The 27002-nt window shown below is 38.1% G+C and overlaps 1 protein-coding gene across 2 annotated transcripts in view; it reads right to left on the minus strand.

Moving 5' to 3' along the window:
* The window catches only part of srrm1 (serine/arginine repetitive matrix 1), a 54135-nt gene extending 35720 nt beyond the window's left edge, over nucleotides 1–18415 (minus strand). For both annotated transcript variants that reach the window (XM_028819492.2, XM_028819490.2), the window contains exons 1-4: nucleotides 18357–18415; nucleotides 8451–8540; nucleotides 2870–2992; nucleotides 758–928 (exon numbers count right to left, since the gene is read on the minus strand). In XM_028819492.2, the coding sequence (XP_028675325.1) occupies nucleotides 758–928; nucleotides 2870–2992; nucleotides 8451–8540; nucleotides 18357–18377 (405 nt within the window). In that variant the 5' untranslated portion in view covers nucleotides 18378–18415. The remainder of the gene's footprint in view (nucleotides 1–757; nucleotides 929–2869; nucleotides 2993–8450; nucleotides 8541–18356) is intronic.
* Between the last annotated feature and the right edge of the window lie 8587 nt (nucleotides 18416–27002).

A 27002-nucleotide genomic window follows, 5' to 3' on the forward strand; every position in this document is an offset into this window, starting at 1 on the left:
TGGCAGGCATGGCTCTGTCTTGCGTGCATCTTGCTTGCCATGGACTTAGTGAATTCTTAGAGTTGGTGGGTGTGGCTATGTCGTGCATATCCCATGGTTGTCTTGCGTGCCCTGTCGGCTTAGTGAATTTATATAGAGATAATGCCACATGTATTATGGACAGTCTGTGTACAGGTTATTTTTATTAATATTTTCTATTAGTATTTATGGTCACTGAAAAGTAAGCCTGCAGAACTTAATTTTGTTTAAAAATAGAAAAAAGAAAAAGCAAACAGGTAAGACCTGTGGTCTGCAATTTAATTGTAAAAACGTTAAGGTCAATGCTTTAAAATAGAGCATAAGGCTTCTATACGACTGTCTGTGCTACAGTGTAGAAAAATGTAAAAGGGTAAAAATGCATAAATTACAATTCTGAACAACTGCGGTGATATTAAATGGGTTAGAGGTACTGTCTGCAATTCATATGATGCAAATGTTAAAAAAAAAAAAAAAAAAAACTCAAGATGGTTACCAATCGACAAGACAATAGTACAAGAGTTTAGTAATTTAATCCTTACACATTTAATCTATTTAGTCTGAGTCTTTATGCATTTAATGTTTTTGGATTATCATAATCTGATGCATAATTAACAATTTACGAGAACACAAAGAATAAAATTTGTAAAATACTGCTGATTGCCTTAGACAAAATAGTCAAAAGGAACCAATCAAAAATTTGCTATTTTATGGCTAAAGTAAAAAAGCTAAAATTTTGTACCTGTCTCTGTTTGATCTCCTCTTTCTTCTGCTCCAAGAAAGCAGAGGGAATCCCAGCAATGTTTTCTTGTGCACTCAAAAGTAATGGCCACAGCTCTCCCATAAACTCTCGCGCATTCTTCCCATTCAGGAATCCAGTGAGATTAATCTGCATCATTTTACTGTCTGGATTCTGCAACAGATATAAAGGCGAAGAAAAACACAATGCTTAACATACATAAGTAATTAACAGCATACACACAACTCCTATATCTGCCTAAACCTTACCTCTCAAAGACTTCACTGTCACAATAAACTTCAGTATCATTGATAAAAAAACAAAAAAAAAAAAAAAAAAAAAAAACTGACTAGTTGAATCTTTTCCTCTCCTTTAGTAGCAAAACCTTGCTCACCTTATCGGAGTCCAAGTGGCCTATTAACCCTTTGTTGACTTTATATGTAGTGCAGGAGCACTTCTACTTTCATAAGTGTAAAAGTTTACTTACAAAATGTAAGATTTACTAAACTGATTAGTCTTAAATCCTTGAGAAGTTTAAAGACTTGCTTGGTCGCTGAAACTCTATACATTCTGCTCAATACTCCCAAAACAAAGGTCTAGCATGCATTAAACTACTGATGGCTACACCAAGACTCTGGCCTAACACCTCATCTTAAATTATCTTGTATGTAAAGTTATTGTGAGCAAAGATGTGTCTTCAAAGGGTTAAGTGGCCAGTAGTTTCACAGCCAATCCCTATAATGTTCTTTGAGGTTTTGTTCATAAAATTTCTTGAAAAGATTTTCTTGCTCAATCAACAAGATCCACATAACAAGCGTATCAACACCACAATTCAAGTACAGAGTCCTGATGTCTTCTCTTTCTCCGTGGAACCTTTGGTTTTGGAATCGCCAAGTCTCCTGCAGAGAGAGATGTTCCCTTGGCTTGCTTCCGACTCCCTACAGCAACTCAACCACCTTGAGTTTAATGTTATATCATTTATCTAAATTGCAAAAGACGAACAAGCAATAATGAGTACACAGCCACAAAAAAAATGTTAATTGCTCTAAATGTTTTTTCCTTGAAGGTTAAACTTAATAAAAGCATAAGGAGTGCAAAAACTGGCAAATATCAATTTATCCTCAGTCAAGAGTGCTTCTAATAAATAAAAATACATTTCAGAAATTACACTCCTACCCAAGTAATGGTCTGAGTATAGATGTTTATTTTTTTTCTCTCTTTAAAACTCTTCTAATATGCTACCTGAAATTATATACAGATAAAAGTGGGTCAGGCTTCAAGGCCTATATTTAAAAGAAAATGTGAGTCGTCATACATGAAACATACAGTCACACAGTCTACTACTCCTATTCTAAGACAAATTTGGAAAAAAAAAAATTTAAATCTACACATCTGAAAAATCAGTAACAACTTACGTAGGCATTTTATTCGGTCCTTTTTTCTTAGAGGGGAATGACTATATTTTAATGTCCAATGCTGTTAGGCCATTATATCCAACAATTAAAATGTAAAGCAGTATCTCTTATTTTTAATGTTATTTGAATGAAACATTCAGTTAAATGTACAGCCAACCATTCAGAAAGCGGGTGTACAAAAGGGATACTGCAATATATAAAATTTATAAGAACAGTGTTTCTTTCCCTTAAAAAACAAAAACAAAAAAAAACTACAGAGCAGTGTAAAGATTTGTCCAAGTGCTCTTCACTGGAATTCAGGTCACTTTACACAACTCACCTCCAAACACACACTGCATCATCAAGGGAGTTGGGTCAGAGCGACTTTGGACGCTCACTCTGCTGTGACCTAATTAGGTGATGGTGCTATACTTCAGACGCAAGGAATAACATCCATATTGGTTCAGGCCTTTTAAATCATAAATCACATTATCATTAGAAAACTTCTGTCAAAGGTAATTAAAAATAACAAACACATTTAAATAAACAAGGTTGATTTGCATTTACCCAAGGAGAAAAGAGATTTTTCTCCAGCAGTATAACACTCAAGTGAGAAGCAATCTGCCATTCTTGATTTATAAAGTACCCTCCCATATCGAAAAAATACTCGTAGCTATACACTAAACATCATATCACTTGAAAAATCTATTTAACATATTACCTTCTCCTCAAGTTGGTTGAAAATAAACTCAATGACAACATCATCTTCAAATCCCAATATTTCTGTAACTCTCTGTGTAATCCATGGCTTGATTACTTCAAGGTTCACCTTTGTCATATCCACCTAAAAAGGAATGGTTATTGAACACTTTAGACAAAAAAAACCATGTAAATTTACAGTATTTATACACTAAATGGACAGCCTACCTGGTACAAAAATTCAGTTTACACGAGAGACAACAAGTACATTTACATGGACTTTAATAACTCAGTTATCATTAGACACACAGGGGAAGTATTTATTCTGGCTAAAGTAGGATATTGGTCTCTGAAAAACTGGGTTAACACAGATTTCTCCATGTATAACCAGTTTATTTGGCCATGTAAATCCTCAAGTAAGTAGACCCTACTTGATGTATATACCAGTATTAGAATGTTGTTGTTTCCATTAGGATTTCTATATTGTATTACAGAAAAAGGTATTATAGTGTTACTTGAATAACAGAGGTAGCTTTAAAAAAAGCCACAGAATGTGATGTTTTCATCACTGTATCGAAAGGTAGAGTAACAAAATTTCACTGATATTGGTATCAAAATACAAACACATATCGTAACATCCCTTAAAAAAAAAAAACAATCGGGGGGGGTATTATCCTGTATTATTCAGAGCATGCCATGTAATAAAAGCTCTTTGCCTGCTTGTACTTCTCAGAACATAACACCTATTGTTTTGAGATGATCACATACTAAAGAACAACTGAAATCCTTTCCAAAATGAGAAAAAAGAAATGACTTGCAACTAAGTAGAAGAAAAAAAAAACGAAAAAAAAAAAAAAACACACAGCCACGTAGCATAACTAGACAGTGGTATGTGTGTAGTCCAACTTAGTGAAAGCAGGTATTCCAGTGAGCTGGATTATGAAGGCAGAAAGGTGTTTCAAGAATATCCCTCTACAGCAGAAGACTGCAAGATTTATAGAGAGCACAGGAACAGTAGCATAGCATAACACATACAGTGGGTACGGAAAGTATTCAGACCACCTTCAATTTTTCACTCTGTCATATTGCAGCCATTTGCTAAAATCATTTAAATTAATTTTTTCCCTTATTAATGTACACACAGCACCCCATATTGACAGACAAAAAAAAGAATTTTTGAAATTGTTGCAGATTTATTAAAAAAGAAAAACTGAAATATCACATGGTCCTAAGTATTTAGACCCTTTGCTGTGACACTCATATTTAACTCAGGTGCTTTCCATTTCTTCTGATCATCCTTGAGATCACCTTCATTTGAGTCCAGCTATATTTCATTATACTGATTGGACTTGATTAGGAAAGCCACACACCTGTCTATATAAGACATTACAGCTCACAATGCATGTCAGAGCAAATGAGAATCATGAGGTCAAAGAAACTGCCTGAAGAGCTCAGACACAGAATTGTGGCAAGGCACAGATCTGGCCAAGGTTACAAAAAAATTTCTGCTGCACTTAAGGTTCCCAAGAGCACAGTGGCCTCCATAATCCTTAAATGGAAGACGTTTGGGACGACCAGAACCCTTTCTAGAGCTGGCCGTCCGGCCAAGCTGAGCTACCGGGGGAGAAGAGCCTTGGTGAGAGAGGTAAAGAACCCCCCAAAGATCACTTTGGCTGAGCTCCAGAGATGCAGTCAGGAGATGGGAGAAAGTTGTAGAAAGTCAACCATCACTGCAGCCCTCCACCAGTCAGGGCTTTACGGCAGAGTGGCCTGTCGAAGCCTCTCCTCAGTGCAAGACACATGACAGCCCGCATGGAGTTTGCTAAAAGACACCTGAAGGACTCCGAGATGGTGAGAAATAAGATTCTCTGGTCTGATGAGACCAAGATAGAACTTTTTGGCCTTAATTCTAAGCAGTATGTGTGGAAACAACCAGGCACTGCTCATCACTTGTCCAATACAGTCCCCACAGTGAAGCATGGCGGTGGCAGCATCATGCTGTGGGTGTGTTTTTCAGCTGCAGGGACAGGACTACTGGTTGCAATCGAGGGAAAGATGAATGCGGCCAAGTACAGGGATATCCTGGACAAAAACCTTCTCCAGAGTGCTAAGGACCTCAGACTGGGCCGAAGGTTTACCTTCCAACAAGACAATGACCCTAAGCACACAGCTAAAATAATGAAGGAGTGGCTTCACAACAACTCTGACTGTTCTTGAATGGCCCAGCCAGAGCCCTGACTTAAGCATCTCTGGAGAGACCTAAAAATGGCTGTCCACCAACGTTTACCATCCAACCTGACAGAACTGGAGAGGATCTGCAAGGAGGAATGGCAGAGGATCCCCAAATCCAGGTGTGAAAAACTTGTTGCATCTTTCCCAAGAAGACTCATGGCTGTATTAGCTCAAAAGGGTGCTTCTACTAAATACTGAGCAAAGGGTCTGAATACTTAGGACCATGTGATATTTCAGTTTTTCTTTTTTTAATAAATCTGCAACAATTTCAAAAATTCTTTTTTTTGTCTGTCAATATGGGGTGCTGTGTGTACATTAATGAGGGAAAAAATTAAATGATTTTAGCAAATGGCTGCAATATGACAAAGAGTGAAAAATTGAAGGGGGTCTGAATACTTTCCGTACCCACTGTATTTGCAGGCCATTATTAAGGTCAGCAATGTTATGTCAATACACAGGTGGGGCCGCTAAAAGGCCTTTTGGGTATATACCGCCATTGCAGTTTGCCCAAAATCTGGCCTGCCAGGTTCAAAGGGTAAACGGATCAAAAGATTGCAATAAAAAGAGCATTCAGAATGACCATAAGTATACCACAGATACAGTTAGATCCATAAATATTTGGACAGAGACAACTTTTTTCTAATTTTGGTTCTGTACATTACCACAATGAATTTTAAATGAAACAACTCAGATACAGTTGAAGTGCAGACTTTCAGCTTTAATTCAGTGGGGTAAACAAAATGATTGCATAAAAATGTGAGGCAACTAAAGCATTTTTTTAACACAATCCTTTCATTTCAGGGGCTCAAAAGTAATTGGATAATTGACTCAAAGGCTATTTCATGGGCAGGTGTGGGCAAGTCCGTTGTTATGTCATTAATCAATTAAGCATATAAAAGGCCTGGAGTTGATTTGAGGTGTGGTGCTTGCATGCGGAAGATTTTGCTGTGAAGAGACAACATGCGGTCAAAGGAGCTCTCCATGCAGGTGAAAGAATCCATCCTTAAGCTGCGAAAACAGAAAAAACCCATCTGAGAAATTGCTACAATATTACGAGTGGCAAAATTTACAGTTTGGTACATCCTGAGAAAGAAAGCAAGCACTGGTGAATTCAGCAACGCAAAAAGACCTGGATGTCGACGGAAGACAACAGTGGTGGATGATTGCAGAATCATTTCCATGGTGAAGAGAAACCCCAACCAGGTGAACACCACACTCCAGGGGGTAGGCGTATTGATATCCAAGTCTACCATAAAGAGAAAACTGCATGAAAGTAAATGCAGAGGGTGCACTGCAAGGTGCAAGCCACTCATAAGCCTCAAGAATAGAAAGGCTAGATTGGACTTTGCTAAAGAACATCTAAAAAAGCCAGCACAGTTCTGGAAAAACATTCTTTGGACAGATGAAACCAAGATCAACTTCTACCAGAATGATGGCAAGAAAAAAGTATGGAGGAGGCGTGGAACAGCTCATTATCCAAAGCATACTACATCATCTGTAAAACACAGTGGAGGCAATGTGATGGCTTGGACGTGCACGGCTGCCAGTGGCACTGGGACACTAGTGTTTATTGAGGATGTGACACAGGACAGAAGCAGCCGAATGACTTCTGAGGTGTTCAAATACATACTGTCGGCTCAAATCCAGCTAAATGCAGTCAAATTGACTGGGTGGCATTTCATGATACAGATGGACAATGACCCAAAACATACATCCAAAGCAACCCAGGAGTTTATTAATGCAAAGAAGTGGAAAATTCTTGAATGGCCAAGTCAGTCACCTGATCTTAACCCAACTAAGCATGTATTTCACTTGTTGAAGACTAAACTTCCGAGAGAAAGGCCCACAAACAAACAGCAACTGAAAGCCGCTGCAGTAAAGGCCTGGCAGAGAATTAAAAAGGAGGAAACCCAGCATCTGGTGATGTCCATGAGTTCAAGACATCAGGCTATCATTGCCAGCAAAGGGTTTTCAACAAAGTATTAGAAATGAACCATTTTATTTCCAGTTATTTAATTCGTCCAATTACTTTTGAGCCCCTGAAACTGAAGGGATTGTGTTAAAAAAATGCTTTAGTTGACTCACATTTTTATGCAATCGTTTTGTTCACCCCACTGAATTAAAGCTCAAAGTCTGCACTTCAACTGCATCTGAGTTGTTTCATTTAAAATTCATTGTGGTAATGTACAGAACCAAAATTAGAAAAAAGTTGTCTGTCCAAATATTTATGGACCTAACTGTATATTCAAGATGGCTACATTCATACCTCAACAGCAATGGTGTTCAAGGAAGGTAAAATTAAAAATGGTGATAACACTAAACAAACCAGTCCAGCCTCCACATCAGGCTACAATTGACCAGGGAATCCTACGTCAGACGCCCATCTTTGGTCACAAACCAACAATATGATTGCAGCAATCACAGCAAAGAATGGTGATGGAAGCATTATCCTATTAGACTTTTCATGAGCAGGGACTGGGCATCTGTTTAAAACTGAATAATGGACAGAGTTCAATAATACAATTCTTCTAACAAAAAAACTAAAGCATAAAAAAAGACACCTTTCTCAGCAGTTCAACAATACCAGGTCAAGGTCAAAGAGAACATCAGAGCTGCTCAAGAACAAAAAGGTGAATGATTTACAATGGCCCAGGCAAAGCCCTACTATCATTCTGATCAAACAAATTCAGCACACAAGAATCACCTGACTAACATGTTGCTGCAAATTTGACTTGTACAAATGAACCAATCAGGAATGAAATTGATGTCACAAACTAATATGGAAGTTTCAGTGTTTTAAAATAAGCATAACGCAGAGAACTACATCAATGAAGGATTTGTTATTCAGAAAAATTAAAGAAAAGGTTCAGGAACTGAATAATTTTGCAAGACAAGGTAAATGTTATCCTAAGGATTGCAAGGGTTTCTTCTTTGCTGTAAAATAAGCAGTTTAAACTGAAAAATTAGCAGATAAGAACCAACAGACAGATTAATTTATTTCTTCAGATACTACAAACCTAACATGGCTAACGTTTCCTTGAACAAACCAGTAATTTGGAAACAATCAAAAAAGCTAAAAGGTAACAGAGCAGAACTGCTCTAAAGTTCATGGTCCGTTATTACCTTTGATGGAGGCCAGGGTCAAGGCACAGGAACAGAATGTTAGAACAGTTATTTATACCATTCCAAGTTACACTTTTAAATCAAACTTAATTTTTATCATTATATCCTCCTAACTTCACACAATTCTGTAGTCTTGTATTCTCTCAGAGTTCAATTATTGGCAGATGTTTATCCTTGATTTTTTTGTGTGTGTGTATATAAAAACAAACATGTGATGGTCCAGTTCTGAGGGAAAAAAAGTTACAAACCTTCTTTTCCAGGCATTCTGCAAACTTCAGCTGCTTTAACAATTTCTTCTGTTTGTTGCTAAAGCGATTGTCTTGCTCTGCGCTTGTACCCTAATAAGAAGGATTTGGGGAAGAAAAAAGAAAATCATTAAAACAGTAATTACACTTCTAATATAAATTAACACACAAGTCAATGATTACAAATTAAAAAAATTACATTTCTGTATATTTACACTGTGACTTCAAATAATGCCACAGTTCTTTGTGTGCAAGACACCAGGGGCCTCAGGTACAAATGGTGCGTATGCACTCATATCGCGATGTATAACAACTAAACTTGGCATAAAGCCACACACATTTTCACGCCAGCTCAATCCCTTGCATACGCAAGCTCTCCGCTCAGTTTTGCAAACTGGCAGCACCCAGCGTCAAAGCAGTGCTCCTGTTCCTGTGTGGTTTCCCTTTCTTTTTTAGATCCACATCCCTGACGCGGCTTTATCAAATACACTGAAATTAACAGCATATCGTTTTTTAGTTCAAGGCATCGGATTGTAAGCAACCTGTAACCATGTAATGGTGCACTGAATGGACAAACTATTTCAAATACCATAGCCACTCTAACGTATGCATACACCACTCGAGTATTTTAACCCACTGTATCCGAGTGTGAAATCACAGCTGTACAGCAGCTGATCAGAAAGCTAAATGGCAGATTGTGTCAAGAGTATGGAGAAATATCAAGATACAGCTTCTAGCACACGCTACCTCAGTCATGGACACAGTCTAATTGAACTTCTCCCATTCGGCAAATGCTTCAGAGCCTTTCCTGTACTGACCGCGCAGTTCAGAAAGTTTCATCCCAAGAGCTATAAACACAATCAGTGCAGTAAGTGCTCCTGGAAGAACTGTTTGTACTTATAAGTACAATTACCTCACTGTAAACTTGCACTACAGTTGTAATATTGCAGAACCCGAGTTATTTATGCTTTCATATTGTACAGTATATTTTAATCCTATTATTACTGTTATTTTACTATTTATAGGAAAATAAGTTTATGGAGGATTTGCATATCGAATCTCATTGTACCACACAATAACAATAAACGAATTTAATTCAATTCAATAGAAGAGAGCGCATATTTACCAATGACGACGACTGGCCTCTAAGTCGATATAGATTTCCAGGTGCTATCTTCTTGGAACGCTTGATATTTTCAAGATGAAATGCAGTAAAGTATATAATATATATCGTTGAAAATAGTTTTACTGTCAAATATTGCAAAGAGTGTCATTATAGGACAGTAAAACTATTTTCAACCATTCTATGATCTGCCTCTCGCAACTGAAAGAGGGCACCATGGCGGATATTAACCGACTTGCTGACCAACCACAAGCATTACCTGGTAGGTAACCACCCATACAATCAGATTGTGATTCAGACTACGAATGCCATGGGAAAGAAAAAAAAAAATTTTTTATATTATATATACACACATACATACATTATTATATATACACATACATATATATATATATACACATACATACATATATATACACATACATATATATACACATATATTATATATATACACATATATTATATATATACACATATATACACACACACACACATCTACACATACACACAGATGGCCAGGGACCTTGCCCCACTGGGACACCTGGATCAGGGAAGGACCGGGAAAGGGGCAATATCTTCCCTGGACGCAAGAGGGCAGCCATCCCCCGATTTCCATCATTGGCCAAACAAGGGGCTGCCTGGATGGTTCCTGAGCCCTGAAGGACAGCATTTCTGCAACACCTGGAAGTGCTGCCGCTCCAGGAACTGTGTGCCCAGAGTGCTTCCAGGTGCAAGGGCAGCACCTCCACCACACCAGGAATTGGTTCCAGAAGACTATCACCAAGCACCTGAAGCACATCCGGGTCATGATAAAAGGGGCTGCCTCACTCCCTTCGAGGAGCCGGAGTCGGGAGGAGGAAAACGAAGCTTGCGAGAGAGGAGTGGAAGCGTCCAAAGAGAGATAGACAGAGGAGCAGTGTGTGAGTGCAAGGAATCAACTGAAAATAGTTCTGTAAATAAACCTGTGTGTTTTGGACATTGGTGTCATGTCTGTTTGTGGCCGGGCTAGCTTTTACAATAAATAAATAAAATATATACATACACACACACACACATTATACAGATAATTTTTTTACTTCGTTTAAATAATGTGTATTGTTAATGATTAAGTATGCGAGGACTCGGTTGCGCAGCAGCAGCGATGAGGTGGTGCACCGTTAAGGGGTTGTTCCTGCCTCGCGCTGTATGCTTGCTGGGATGGCGTGACCCTGTATGGATAGATGAAATAATTAAACACGTACTACGAAGATATTTCAATATCCCTTAAAACCTTTGAAGAATCAGCATTCTAAGCTTACAGATGGATTGACATTTACTAAAGAGCTGATTGTGTGGTGATTGCTTATTTGGAGAAAGAAAAAGGACGGACATGAATCAGGGGTGAGTACGTTTGAAACAGACAGTACTGCTGTAACAAATTATTTTGAGGGTCACACACAGTGCAGCAAGCATCTTGTGGGAGGTAGGAACAATCTCTGGAAGGGGTGCCAGCTCACCTCTACCACTGTGCCACCATGCTTCAATGTTAGATACATGCTTTAATTTTTATCATCATGAAAATATCAAGTATACAGCTTACAATTTAAATTGTTTAGAAAGCTGTAATATCATGAATGTAATGTATTCTGTGTCCTGTTGGCGTAAGAGAAAGTCCGTTTAAGAAGGACGTAGTGATTCACATACATAAGAGTACATAGAAGAACATACAATACACAAAGCATTGAATGTGCTACTTTAGTTATGATGGGATGTGAGAAAATATTAAACGATTTTAAGATGTTTATGACGTTCTACTTTAATGACAAAATAAACTGATTAAAGTGGAAGTTTCTACCTCCCCCCCCCACTATGTCCGTTTTTTTCTTTTCTCTGTACCCTAATAGGCTTCCATAGGACACCCAGACGGTTCAAGTGCCTTTTCACAGTGACTTTGATATCCATCCATCCATTATCCAACCCGCTGAATCCGAACACAGGGTCACGGGGGTCTGCTGGAGCCAATCCCAGCCAACACAGGGCACAAGGCAGGGAACCAATCCTGGGCAGGGTGCCAACCCACCGCAGGACTTTGATATCTGACCACTTATTTATTTAGGGCACTGTGCGACTTTCTGAACTTGAACTTTCCAACTTTCTTCTTTTGCCATTGTCTTTTCACCAAACGCAAAACATAAGGGGCTATTTATATTAATTCACATATTCAAAGAGGTGTAATTCTGGGAGGAGTCGGGCTGGGGATGCAGGTGCGTGCTTGAGCATTACTTTTAACGCTGACCGAGATTTATGGAGCGGAAGAACGTGGAAGTTGGCGTATGCACAGATGTATGCATCTGGATTTTTCTGTACGTACACACAATTCCGCTTTTGTCCGTACGCCACGTTTTAGTGTGAATTCTATACATAGCATTATGCATGAGGCCCCAGAAATTTAACTGAACAATGGGGCGTGAAAAGATCTTAAATTCAGCAGACACCATACTACTATTATTGAGTTGTAATATGTTAGAACTGTATTGGTAACATATCTAAGAATATTCATAAATGGCAACCACTGTCAGTCTGGAAATGCCACAACATACCTTTAACTGACAGTATGCTATATAATCAGCATTTGCAATTGCACTAAAACTGCAGAGTACAAGGTGCTTGAAAACTACCATTTACTTCAGGAACCAAAATTAACAAGATAATGATACCGTACCATTTGGTGTTTTCAGTGCCTTTTTACCACACAGCCCTAGTGCATGCACACACAAACAGTCATACTTGTTCATTCAGAGCAAAAGTAAAAATAAATAAAAATCTATAACTGAATCCCTATAATCTGTGGGGTAAACTTCACACAGAAAGTGACCATAGCAGGTTTTTAAACCAAGTCTGCTGTACCAACCACCATAGTGCTCCTTGTTTTATTTAACTTTCTACAAAATATGCCATATTAACATACTTGGCAAATTTAACAATTGCAAATACTTGAAAAAAGACACCTTGATAAACACTGCATTCCAACTGATTCAATGGATTTTTTTTCAACATAGCCAACAATCTCTCCATCATACTTTTGGGATGAAATTTCAGCACAGAAGTGTCACAATCACACATTTTCAATTCAACAGTTTAGAAATTTTTTCTAATTTAAGCTCCTCTTTCAGAAAACATTACATAAATGGCTACCATCATTGCAAACTTTAATTACTATTCAGGTTCAGACTTAAAAATAGACCCTTCATGCCTGCTTAATGGCAGAGTGCCAAAATAAATCTAACAACAACAACAAAAAAAAAAATCACATAATACAGAAACAGATCTCTAGCAAATACAAATTATATAGCCCTGAGGTGTTGCCTGTGCATTTTGCTTAATGTCAGTATGAACATCATTGCATCTTTAGTACAGTATATTGATTGTTTTTGGGGGTCGAGAGAGAGACAGAAGTCGTAAGCCTTATCAAATTGTATACATGCTGAATAAAGATCCATGACTATGCGAGTGATTCCTCATGTTTATAAATAAGGTCTGGATATCAATAACCTACTTTACTAACAATGGGACTTAACTGTAAACGTAAAAGTACAGAATTGAATTGGCTTCACTATGATTTTATGGTCATGCTAAACTTCTACCAAATCTTTTCCTGTACTATTTACAAAGAACGAAGTAAATTATATTTTTCAGTAGCTAAAAAATGCGAGTATGACTATCACACAAGTATCCCTTAGATCTGTGTACTGCATTGTATTGTATTGACCCCCTTCTTTTGACACCCACTGCACGCCCAACCTACCTGGAAAGGGGTCTCTCTTTGAACTGCCTTTCCCAAGGTTTCTTCCATTTTTTCCCTACAAGGTTTTTTTGGGAGTTTTTCCTTGTCTTCTTAGAGAGTCAAGGCTGGGGGGCTGTCAAGAGGCAGGGCCTGTTAAAGCCCATTGCGGCACTTCCTGTGTGATCTTGGGCTATACAAAAATAAACTATTGTATTGTATTGTATCAGAACTGCTCCCCCACTTAATACTTCATGCAGTTATTACAATTTGAAGTTCCAAATGGAGGCATTGCTATTTTTTTGATCTACCATTTCTTACAAAGTAAGGCTACAGAGCTGCTACAAGAACGGTTAGTAGTTTGCTAGTTCCATGAAGGGAGGAAAAATCCTCTTGTACTATTTTTCAACAGCAATGCTGTTTTTATTAAACTGAAAGCAGTAAAAAAAAAAAAAAAAAAGAGGCAACTGTGACAGTCATGACGTTACTGATGCGATGCAATAGTTGGTGATTATGTGCTCTGACAGTCTTGAGCACACAGATATTTCTGAAAGCTCTATGTATGTGAACAAATTACAAGAGACTCCAATTTTTATCAGTCTCTGAACTTTTCACCAAGTCTAGCTGGTTTTATAAAACTGTATTCCCTGGTGAGCATAAAAGATGCATTTTTATTTATTTTTTTAACGTGGGGTTTTTCTGTTCACAAATTAATCCATTTAAAGATTGCTCTTTGAAATGTTTGTTTAAAACAAAACTATGAACAGGAGCTCCATAAGAGCTGTGTGGTACATATCTAATGATGCCAAAGAATGATGCGGCAAGACAATCACATCATTTACTTTGTCACCATCAATCCTACTCGATAACATCTTGGTTACTCATTTTCTTAAATCCATGTTAAGCCAGCAAAGTCTCTGCATTATTTTAGGTGCTTTGTGTTTTATTTCATGTGTTCATGCACACTCACTCCACTAAAAGAAGATTGATTAATACGAAAACTGAGATCAATTGGGGCATTATGACCAAAAAGTAAAATTTGACCACTCACCGATTTATATAGCACATTATTATGTGTTTATCAGTTCTATTATCAGTTATGCCTATTAATTACTGCAATATTCTGATAAATTATCAAAATACTAATTTGTTACTGCATATATACATCTTGCAGTCCAAAACAAAAATACAAATTAGCAGAATGTAAAAACTAAGAAGGGAACTATCACATGGGAGCTTTAAATTATTTGAATTACATTCTCAGTTGATTAAATTGTAAATATCACACTGAGCAAATGATCACGGTGACTTCCGTAGATGTGCTTCATATATACAGTAGTCAACGCAGCTGATCCAAACTGAAATGCAGTTGGAGAGTTTGCATAACTGCTTGTCCAATCAGCTGATGCTGGGATGCTGCTTTTTTGAAAGGGAAAACTTTCCACTGTAGTTCAGATTGGATCACCTGTGCAAAATGCATAGGTGCATGAAGTCTGGCTCTCATCTAAACAGAATTTTGACATCTTGACTCTAAGTGAAAGCACTCTTACCCTTTTCAGGCATCTGTTACAGTCCATCCATCAAAGATAGAGCTGAGTAAGGAGAGTTTTAACGAATACCACCCCCCTCCCTAATCAAATGGTCTGTGCGAGAAAGGAAGAGTTTTACTGAATACCCCCCCCCCCCCCAAACAAGTGTTCTGTGTTAATTTTTTTTGTCCAATCCTTCCATTCCCTTCCTAAATTAGAAAAACTGTATAGCAAAGAACACCTGTTTGTGACAACAGTAATGCACAAAGCCTCTTTGAAATTTTAATAATGTAGGTTTAAGAATTTAAAACTGGTCTAATTTAATTGTGTTTACTGGTATAGTCAGCCCTACTTATCTCTGCTTTTATATTTAATGTGAAAATTTGTCAAACAAATGAAATGTTTCATTTCACCAATATACAGAGGTTTCACTGAAAATGTAGGCTTAAATAATTTTGGATGAGTTGCTGTATCCTGCTACTCACTTTGAATTTATACAAATCTCAATTTTTAACACAAGTTTGTAATGAATGGCAAGGTAATAAGGCAGTGATCACCAACCTTTTTGAAACAGAGCTACTTCAAGGGTACCGAGTAATACGAAGGGCTACTTGTTCGATACAAACTTCCTGAATAAAATTGCACAGTCCACCTTTAATGATATTAATACACTAGAAATTTTCCTTCACTTTTCTGCCATGATTTTCTTTATTTGTAAGGGTTAAAAACTCTGTCTAGCTCCTCATCGTAGCTGTGCCTGTTTGTTTCTCTCAGCGAACAGTGAGATGGAGATTTGTCTTGCGCATGATATTGAATTTTGACCGCATACTACTCTCCAATTTCCATCAATTCAAGTGTTACTTATTCAAAAAGAACAGCAACACAATTAAATGCAAATTTTAGATGGAGCTCCATGGTGTCTAGTGCTATTTTTGGAACATGCCCTATGGACAACTCACGTGGTCCCGTGGGCACTGTGTTGGCTACCTCTGTAATAAGGTATACTTTTCCAGAGTTGATACTCTGGCAAAGATGCTTTTGTGAATATGCCAGCCACATCTATTTTATCAGAAGCCATGTTTTCAGCACTGTAAATGCAATAACAATCAAGACAGGCATGCTGTGATTTTATGGTCATGCTAAACTACCAAATCTTTTCCCGTACTATATAGAAACAACTATGTACATTTTGCAACAGCTAAGAGTATGACTATCACACAAAGTAACTCTTAGATCAGAACTTCTCCCCAACTTCATGTAGTTACTACAATTTGAAGTTCGAAATTGAGGCATGGCAATTTTCTTGATTTATAGTTCCTTACAAAGTGAGGCTACAGAGCTGCTACATGAACGGATGTACTCCGAGCACCATTGTCTTTTCAAAGTTATAAAGCTTAGGTCTAATAGAACACAAGAGCCTATTTTGATCTTACGTCAAATTTAAGTTTGCATACAGTTTCAGACATGCTAACAATATAGCTATTGGTTTAGGTTCAGGAAGGTAGATATTTAAGGAGGGATGTGCCATCAACACAAATTAAAATGTGTGACTTCATTAATATCTTGTTAATTTTTTTTGTTGATAGCCATCATTGTACTTTATGGGAAACACACCACAATGCAATTTTTTACAGACACTTATAAGTGATCATTCAATGAAAAGCTCAACTCCATGACTTTATGATGCAAAACAAAATAATTTTTTAAGCACGATAACCAATGTGTGCTGGTCATTGTTAGTTTACAGGACTGATTTTATCATGAACAACAGACTACTGGCACTAAACGATCCATATACTGAAACAAAGGTGTATGTGCCAGTCATATCTACTTATCATAACACCTGTTTACAGATGCTGAAAATATATAAAAAAAAAAAAAAAAAAAAAAGGAGGGGAGAGCCAGGCTTAAACAGTACAACTGAGCACAAATAAGACTAAGTTCTTAATGCCATTCCTAATCAATCATTTAAATATATTGTTAACGATGTCTTGAAGTTTAAAAATGTAGCCGTTTGCCTTTTTCTACTTTAACATACGTAAAAAAAAAAATACCTTTAAATAGTTCAACAAAAAAAAAATCACATTGATATATACTTGAACAATTTGGTATAAATTTGATAAACCGATTACTTGATAAAACTGTCCAAAGACTGTATAAAGAGTTATAAACACTGGCAACCTACAATTAACTAGCAACCTCATATTTAATGAGAATATCACTGCACCTAATTAAGAAACAAATACCGAAGGACTTTGCCTCTGCAACAAGACAATAATTGCGGGCAGCTTTGTGATCTTTTTGCGCATAATAAATTGTTAAACGTTTCCGCTTTTGATGCGTTTAAACAAACATTCTAGTAAAACAAAATGCCACAACTGCAAATATACTGGTTTATGTTACAATTTAATATTAAAGTAGTAATATATCAAACTTTATGAAGGTTGATTAAAATCGGTTGCCAGGGCCTAAAAAAAGTTTGCGAGCAGTGAATTGGCACCTTCAACGCTTTGTCAGAAACGTGTACCAAAATTAAAGTTGTAAACTGAACGCGGAGTTTCAGGACATGAGAACGCTGGTTAGGCACTGCAACACATTTAACTTTAATGGTATCTACTCTGATCTGGTAATTTCATACATTCAGTCATTCCACACCTGGATGAATTCCCGAAACCGAAAGAAAATTAGCAGCGAGAGATTTGGCTGAATGGAGATTTGACGATATGCTTTAAGGATATCTACGTAGACGCCGAGCCCGGAATCGCGGTTAACGCTAATTGTTAATTTTGTCATTTTTTGACTACCTTAACCATGCTGCCACGGACCGTTCTTTATAGAGTGTACAACACACTAAACCAAATTAAAATGCATATCTATGTGAAAAGATGGCTACCGAATGAATTCTAAATCGAGATTAAGTGCATATTGAACGAAGCATGTGGGAGGCTGCTATCGCAATCAATTATTAGATTTGCATTTTTCCCTTTTGCACATCGTGTAAGAATGTCTTAAACAACAATCAAATACAACGGTGAGTAGTGGTTGTATCATGTTTTATAGTAAAGATGTAAACGCTAACGCGCGCTGGTAAACCGGCAGGATGAACACATGAGCTTAGGCATGCAGGCCCAAAACGTGAGATGACCCTCGATTGTTAACAACGAAATAAAACCGTAACACAGAATCTGAACAGACGTGTCTATAATAAAGACAATGTAACACAACTATATAAAAGGTGATCACGTTTTCCGAAAGAAATATTTAACTCGCTAAATGCGTCTTAATTCGCCTTCGCCATTTTTTTATCCCCAGACTGCTGCAGGATTTCGTGCAACTTCATACACAAGCATTCGCCTTCTAAAATCAGTTTAACATATCTACCACAACTCAAGAAAAAATGAATTTTCCTCCTAGTCAGGTTCAGCTGGAGAATCTACACTAATAAATAGTATTCTCAACATGCTTTTTAATGAAATTATTAATAAACAAGTACTTACGCGGAAGAATCCCGCGTCCATCTTCCACCGCTCTCCGAAAAGTGCCCACGAACCCACAATGCACTGCGGCAACGTAGAGACGCTTGCCGACTAAAATATAAATAACGCAAGAGGGCGCCATGTGTCGTCGTCCAGATAATAGGAGCCCTCTTGGTCGTTTGATTCTCCAAGGGACGGCACCGAGGAAAATGAGAAGCAAGAATTAATGCATCACAAGTATAATCGAATGGAGAGCATACGTTTGGGAAGTAAATGGTTTTCTTATAATATCTGTAGATTTTTAACTAAACATTAAAGTAATTTATGCTAATTTGTATTTGTCTTTAATAATCTTTACGCGTTTGCAGTTTACATATCGTTTTAGCAGGTATTATCTATGCGGCTATTGATTTAGGTGCTGGAAGGTACTTTAAGGGGGGGGGGGGGGGGTGTACTGCAAACACAAATTTAAATTTGTGTCCTCATTACATGTCTTTTGTTGATTGAGGATTTGTTGGTCAAAACTAGCCGCCATATGATAATCTTTAAATATTGAATCACTCATGCCAAATTTCTATATGCATTGTCCTAACTGGACACCTAACTACAACATAATGTATCCTGAGCCAAAAATATTATAATTCAAACATTCTATACATGATTTTTTTTAGGGATGCTAATAAAAACTAAAACGGAATAGGCTCACAGATGGCATGGTGGCTCAGTAGTAGCGCTTCTCATTCACTGTATTAAGTTCAGCGCTCACGTCCTGGGCCCTTCCTGTGTGAATTTTTCATGTACTCCCTGTGTCCACAGGCGTTTCCTCCTACACTCCAAACACGATCAGTAGGTGGACAGGAGAAGCACACTTGGCCCTAGTGCTTGTGTGTTTGCCATGTGATGAACTGCTGCCCTGTCCAGGAATTCTTGCACCCTATGCTTGCTGGTACAGACTCCAGCTTCACTGCGACCCAGCTGAGGATGAAATGAGTTTAGAAAATGGATGGATTAGGCTCACAATCCTATAATGGACATTGGTCACAGGAAAATCTATATATATGACAAAACATTTAGGGCAATGTTTGTGGGCAGCCTAGTAATAATAATACATTTTATTTATATAGGGCCTTTCCCATGCTCAAGGCACTTCACAGAGTTTAAGAAAGAACGGCAGAGTATACAGTATATAGCATTGTACTAAACCAGATAAATAAATAAAGAAAAGTAAGATAGTAAACTCAGAGAAAAAAGCCAAACAGACAACATAATTGATGGTCTAGCACACACACAGGTTACATGAGCATCTTGACATAGAGGTAAACTGAGAGACGGGTAATAAAGTCAGGTAGAGCTAAAAGCCTTCCTGAACAGATGAGTTTGAGTTGTTTTTCTTAAAAGAATTCATGGAGTTAGCTGATCTAATTAATTTCGGTAGATCATTCCAGAGTCTGGGCGCTATACAGCTGAAGGCCCTGTCACTCATGGAGTATAGATTAGTGTGTGGTACAACAAGATTACCAGAATCAGAGGACCTTAGTGGGCAGACAGGCAAATAGTGATGGAGAAGGTCGTTTAAGGCTTTGTAGGTTATTATTAGAATTTTATATTCAATTCTGTAAGACACGGAATCAGTGAAGGCGAAGCAGGATGGGTGTTATGTGCTCGCTGCTGCTGGTCCATGTAAGGACTCTTGCAGCCGAGTTTTGAATAAGCTGGAGCTGTGATATAAGATTAGAAGGGGCATTATTGTAGGGAATTACAATAATCAATGCGGGATGTGATAAAAGCATGGACAAGTTTCTCAGTGTTAGAAAAGGAGTGGAAGGAGCGAACACGTGATATGTTACGGAGGTGAAAGTAAGAATGTTTCTTAATGTGATTTATGTGGGCGGAATAAGAAAGGGAGGAATCAAAAATGACACTAAGATTCTTTGCAGTAGAGGCAGGTCTGATGAGATCACCGCAAAGATTGACTGGGAAGGAGCTCATTTTATTAAGTTGCACTTTAGTCCCAATTTGCAGGAGTTCAGTTTTGTTGCAATTTAATTTTAAAGAGTTCTGCTCCATCTAGGTTTTAATTTCACTGAGGCAAGTTGTGAGCTGAGAAAGCTCGGAGGAAGTTCCACTTTTAACATTGAAATAGAGTTGAGTATCATCTGCATAAAAATAACCCAGTCCAAAGCTACGAATAATATGGCCAAGGGGAAGCATATAAATACAGAAAGTAGAGGACCGAGGACAGAGCCCTGAGAAACTCCTTGTATGACTGTGCCATTGCCAAGACTAACAAACTCTTGCCTATCAGTCATTTAGGACTTGAGCCACTGGAGGGCATTGCCAGAGATACCCAGCATGTTCTCCATTCTGGACAGTAGAATGTCATGTCTGACAGTGTCAAATGCTGCACAGAGGTTTAACAGAATTAATATGCTGGTTTGTCCAGAGTCTGCTGCCATAAGCAAATCATTGGTTACCCGTAGCAGAGCAGTTTCACAGCTGTGCTGTGCTGTTCCATCAAATTATTAGAAGTTAAGTAGTTGGTGAGTTGGGAAGCTACAACACGCTCAAGAACTTTTGACAGAAAAGGTAAGTGGGAAATAGGCCGAAAATTGTTAAGATTGTCAGCATCAAGACCAGACGTTTTTAACATTGGGGTTATAGATGCGGTTTTAAAAGTGAGTGGCACAAAGCCAGTGTCAAGGGATGAGTTTATTATTGTTGTAATAGTTGGGATTATGGCATGAAGGCAGGATTTAAGAAGTGTGCTGGGGATGGGGTCCAGTACACAAGTAGTCGGCCTCATCTTACAAAGCAGGTCATTAACAAAAGCAGATGTGACTGGTGAGAACTTAGAGAAGAAGCTGGATGGAGTGGGAAAACAGGAAAAGATATAAACAGGTGATGTATTTATGTTAGTTGAATTATTTAGGTCTTTACTTTTGTTACGGAAAAAGTGGAGGAATTTCTCACAGACTTAAGTAGAAGAGGTAGTTGGACCAGATGCGGGTTGGAGTAGTTTATTAACTGCAGAGAACAAAACCCTTGGGTTATCGTGGCCACTTTCTATTATTCTGCCATAATGGGTGTTCTTGGCAGCAGTTAGTGCTTCTCTGTAGGCTGTTTGGTGGTCAGAGAAAGGCTGGATGTGCACGGTGAGGCCAGACTTATGTGACATTCTCTCAAGACGTCGGCCAGCTGCTTTCATAGATCCATCCATCCATTATCCACAATGCTGAATTATACCAAGGAGCTGAATGCTTAAATTAAACCTCCTTATTAAAGGAGCTGTTTTATCTAATGCTGAATGAAGGGCTGTGTTATAGTGGCCAACAAGACTATCTAGTGTTGATGGAATAGGTGAAGACAGTACAAGATCAGAAATGGATCCAGAAAGGATAGAGGGACAGATATTTTTAAGGTTTCTGTAAGAAATTTATTGTTTACAGGTAAGAGGAGGGAGAGGTAATGAGACAGTGAAAAGCATTGCTTTATGGTCAGAGAGTCCCAAATCAAGTGGCACAACAGTGTTGCCTCACAGCTCCTGGAGACTCGGTTGGAATTTTGACACTGTCATTTGTCTTGTATGGAGTTGTCACCTTCTTCTCATATCTATATGGAGGTTTCTTCCCATATTCCAAAAATGTGCTCGCTGGATAAACTGTTTTGTTTTTTTTAATTAACCCACCCTGTGATGACTTTGTCCCTGGAGCTACCAGGATAAGTTTGCAAAGATTGCAAAACCTTAAGCAATCTACTCAAGTTACTTTAATTGGAGGTTTATTTCATTATACAGTTAAGAGCAGTGAAACCAATGTTTTTTTCTATTGCCCTTGCTTATAGATTCTCCTTATTTCATTTTTATCATCCTAATTTGAAACAAGTAAGTCCTACGTTGCTGCCATTACCCAGACAAAATAATCATGGTTCAAACTATAACATAAAATAACACAAAAATAATTAAACCAAATATATGACATGTCACTGTGTAAACCACTTATGAAAGTGCTAGTAATCTGAATTGTTTTAAAAAAAAAAAAAAAAACTTTTAAAAAAACTAATATACAGGTGCTGGTCATAAAATTAGAATATCATGACAAAGGTGATTTATTTCAGTAATTCCATTCAAAAAGTGAAACTTGTATATTAGATTCATTCATTACACACAGACTGATGCATTTCAAATGTTTATTTCTTTTAATGTTGATGATTATAACTGACAACTAATGAAAGTCCCAAATTCAGTATCTCGGAAAATTAGAATATCAATTAAGACCAATGCAAAAAAAGGATTTTTAGAAATGTTGGCCAACTGAAAGGTATGAACATGAAAAGTATGAGCATGTACAGCACTCAATATTTAGTTGGGGCTCCTTTGGCCTGGATTACTGCAGCAATGCGGCGTGGCATGGAGTCGATCAGTCTGTGGCACTGCTCAGGTGTTATGAGAGCCCATGTTGCTCTGATAGTGGCCTTCAGCTCTTCTGAATTGTTGGGTCTGGCGAATTGCATCTTCCTCTTCAGAATACCCCATAGATTTTCTATGGGGTTAAGGTCAGGCGAGTTTGCTGGCCAATCAAGAACAGGGATACCATGGTCCTTAAACCAGGTACTGGTAGCTTTGGCACTGTGTGCAGGTGCCAGGTCTTGTTGGAAAATGAAATCTGCATCTCCATAAAGTTCGTCAGCAGCAGGAAGCATGAAGTGCTCTAAAACTTCCTGGTAGACTGCTGCGTTGACCTTGGACCTCAGAAAACACAATGGACCAACACCAGCAGATGACATGGAACCCCAAACCATCACTGACTATGGAAACTTTACACTGGACCTCAAGCAACATGGATTCTGTGCTTCTCCTCTCTTCCTCCAGACTCTGGGACCTTGATTTCCAAAGGAAATGCAAAATTTACTTTCATCAGAGAACAAAACTTTGGACCACTCAGCAGCAGTCCAAAGGCGAGATGCTTCTGACGCTGTCTCTTGTTCAAGAGTGGCTTGACACAAGGAATGCGACAGCTGAAACCCGTGTCTTGCATATGTCTGTGTGTGGTGGTTCTTGAAGCACTGACTCCAGCTGCAGTCCACTCTTTGTGAATCTCTCCCACATTTTTGAATGGGTTTTGTTTCACAATCCTCTCCAGGGTGCGGTTAACCCTATTGCTTGTACACTTTTTTCTATCACATCTTGTCCTTCCCTTCGCCTCCCTATTAATGTGCTTGGACACAGAGCTCTGTGAACAGCCAGCCTCTTTAGCAATGACCTTTTGTGTCTTGCCCTCCTTGTGCAAGGTGTCAATGGTCGTCTTTTGGACAACTGTCAAGTCAGCAGTCTTCCCCATGATTGTGTAGCCTTCAGAACTAGACTGAGAGACCATTTAAAGGCTTTTGCAGGTGTTTTGAGTTAATTAGCTGATTAGAGTGTGGCACCAGGTGTCTTCAATATTGAACCTTTTCACAATATTCTAATTTTCCGAGATACTGAATTTGGGACTTTCATTAGTTGTCAGTTATAATCATCAACATTAAAAGAAATAAACATTTGAAATACATCAGTCTGTGTGTAATGAATGAATCTAATATACATGTTTCACTTTTTGAATGGAATTACTGAAATAAATCAACTTTGTCATGATATTCTAATTTTATGACCAGCACCTGTAGGTTTCTTGTAGTCATGTTGGCTGTATGATTCCAAAAGATTCTATATATGAGGGACATTCAAAAAGTTTCTGCACTTTTATATTTTCGTTGGAAACTGTGAAGGCGGGAGGAGTAGTAATTGGGCATTAAACAGTTGGTAAGACGCTGGGAAAATTGCACCGCAAAGGAAGGTGACAATGTACTGTAAAAAAGTGATGTAATTTGTTTTCGAAACTCTTAATAGAGTTAAGAAAGAGTGCAGAAGTATTTTGAACGTCCTTCATAAATACGTAAAGAGATATGGGGCTTTACATCTCCCAGCCTAAAAGAGTATGAGCTGCACTCCTGTTTGTGATTCATTCGTCCACCTAAATACATTTGTATGTGGTTGTTTTTCATTCAAAGAACAATTAGTCATTTTCCAAGTTAGCATACAATTCAGCTTAGTACAATTGACAATTTCTTGAGTTTTTAAACAGTGCGTGCTGTTGAGGGACACTTTCAGTTAAAGCAGTATCATATTTTTTTACATGTAAACATGTCTGGTTGCATTGCATATTTTACATGTTTTTACATGTAAGAAGGAAGCTGGCATTTTTTGCAATAATATTTTATTAAACATATTCAACAGATAAGTAGCGACAACACTGATAAATGTAATTAAAAGAAAAAACGACAGCAGTTCGACAGTCAGTCGGCAAATACAAGAGTGTTAAGCACAATGAAAGAGACCAAAGAGACTGCATGACAGGTCAGTGCCCACACAGTTCATCATCAAATGAACTGCAGTAAACCATCTCTGAACTGTAGAACTAAATGAGCTGTGGATCTGTGATGAAGAAAGCTCCTGAAGGACTAGGTTAAAGAAGGATGTCTTCCAGTGACCTGAATTGACATAGTGAGATAATCTCCACTGGAAGGCCAACAATAATTTTCCAGCAATAGTAGCTACAGCTTCTTTACACTTTCTACTGCAGTACAGAGAGGGAGAGAATGGAAAAATGAATGGACAAATGAAGGAGAACCTGAGGAGAGAGATTTGGCCACATAGGACTAGAGAAAAATAACAGGGGGACACTGCAAGAACATGTGGAAGAAAGAGACAGGCATTTTGACAAAATGGTTAGTGGGTATGAAGCCAGGCCTGTTAAATGGTGCTTGAAGACAGGTTGAATAATAATTTATGTATAGTTTTGAATGGAGTGTGCCGATGATTGATGTTATTGGATGGAGTTTTAAAATTTCAGAATACGTAATTCCAGCACACTGTTCCATGGGAATGAATATCAGGAGACCGCACAGTGGAAACTGATAGAGGTTTATGGGAAGCTTTTCATAACAAGGAGTAGAGAGATGCTATAGGTTTGGATTTAGGGGATATGGAAACTGCAAAAGTATAAAGTGGGTAGTGAGGGAGAGAAGTGAAAGAAATTCCACAAGTTCAAAGCACAGACCTAAGCTGGAAATAAAAGAAGAAAGAAGCAGAAATGGCAAACCTTATTCTCTATATATCTCCTTACCAGGCCCTATCATCAAGTCCCATGTTTTTACCTGTCAGTGCTATGCTGATGATAGACAGCCGTACCTATCATTCCCTCCAGAGGATCACACAGTATCAGCTAGAATTGCTGTACGTCTCACTAATATTGCAACCTGGATGAAGGAACACCATTTCCAGCTCACCCTGGCAAAGACGGAACTTCTTGTTATCCAAGCTAATCTGTATGTGCAGCACCCTATTTCTGTTGACTCATCACTGACACCTGCCAAGTGACCAGCTGTCCTACAAGGACCATGCTGCTATGGTCTCTCAGTCTTGTAGATTCATGCTATACAATATCTGCAAGATCAGACAGTATCTTGCAGAATATACAGCACTACTTCTGGTTCAGGCTTTGGTCTTGTCATGTCTGGACTACTGCAACTCTCTGCTAGCAAGAGCACCAGCATGTCACCAAGCTGCTGCAGATGATTCAAAATACAACTGAGGTAAGCACATATCACTTCTCTCTTCAGATCACTACATTGGCTTCCTATAGCATTATGTATTAATTCATATCTTTGATGCTTGCGTATGCAGTAATCAGTGACTCAGCACCTATATATATATATAGGGATAATTCTGAGGTCTTATGCTCTTTCCTGACCACTCATGTCTGCTGTTAAATGGCATCTACTGATGCCATATCTATATGCTTATCAAATCTCAGTCCAGACCCTTCATGTGTAGCTTCTGCCTAGTGGAATGAGCTATCAAACTCCATTTGAAATTCTGAATTCCACACTGTGTTTAAGAAGCTTTTGAAGACTCTTTTGTTTGGTGAATTTCTGTCTGATACTGTTAGATTTTGTAATCTAGGAATTATAACTCATTTTTATTTTGTTCTTAGGTCTTCACTTGTGATGATCAATTTTGTACCATTGTCCTGTAACACTTGTTCCTAATTAGTCACCCAGACTGATGTTTACTCGATTATGTTGACCTCTTTTGTAAGTCGCTTTGGATAAAAGTGTCTGCTAAGAAAATAAATGTAAATGTATATGTAAACCTGAACTGTAAGGACTGAAACGATTCAAGTCCTGAATCATTGAAGATAACCTGTAATGTGCAAATTCCCCGTCTAGAGTAATTTGGAAAAACAATTGACTTTATTTTAATGCAAAGTTGTTAAACAGAGGTGTGTGGTGAACATTTCGACCTGGGTGTGGTCTCAAAAATTTCTCGGCATGACGCCATGTAAATAAGGGGGCCTGTTTTGGGGGTGCAAAGATTTAAATCTGCAAGTCAGAGATGGGAATAAACGATAGAGGGTGAGAGGAGACACAGATGTGCTTAATTTCTAACCAGGAAGGGGTGTTCAGAGGAGAGTTTATTCAGTGCCAAACTGGATGGAGGTTATAGGTCCAATGATACAATTCAAAGTCACAAAAGAAGACCCCCTGTCCAACAAGGTGGAATGTTTTACAAAGGGCTTTCCTGAGTTCCATAAAAAAGCATTCACATATTTTATTTCAGACCAGGAGCCTCAT

This window comes from Erpetoichthys calabaricus, chromosome 14, assembly GCF_900747795.2.
Source record: "Erpetoichthys calabaricus chromosome 14, fErpCal1.3, whole genome shotgun sequence".
NCBI lineage: Eukaryota > Metazoa > Chordata > Cladistia > Polypteriformes > Polypteridae > Erpetoichthys > Erpetoichthys calabaricus.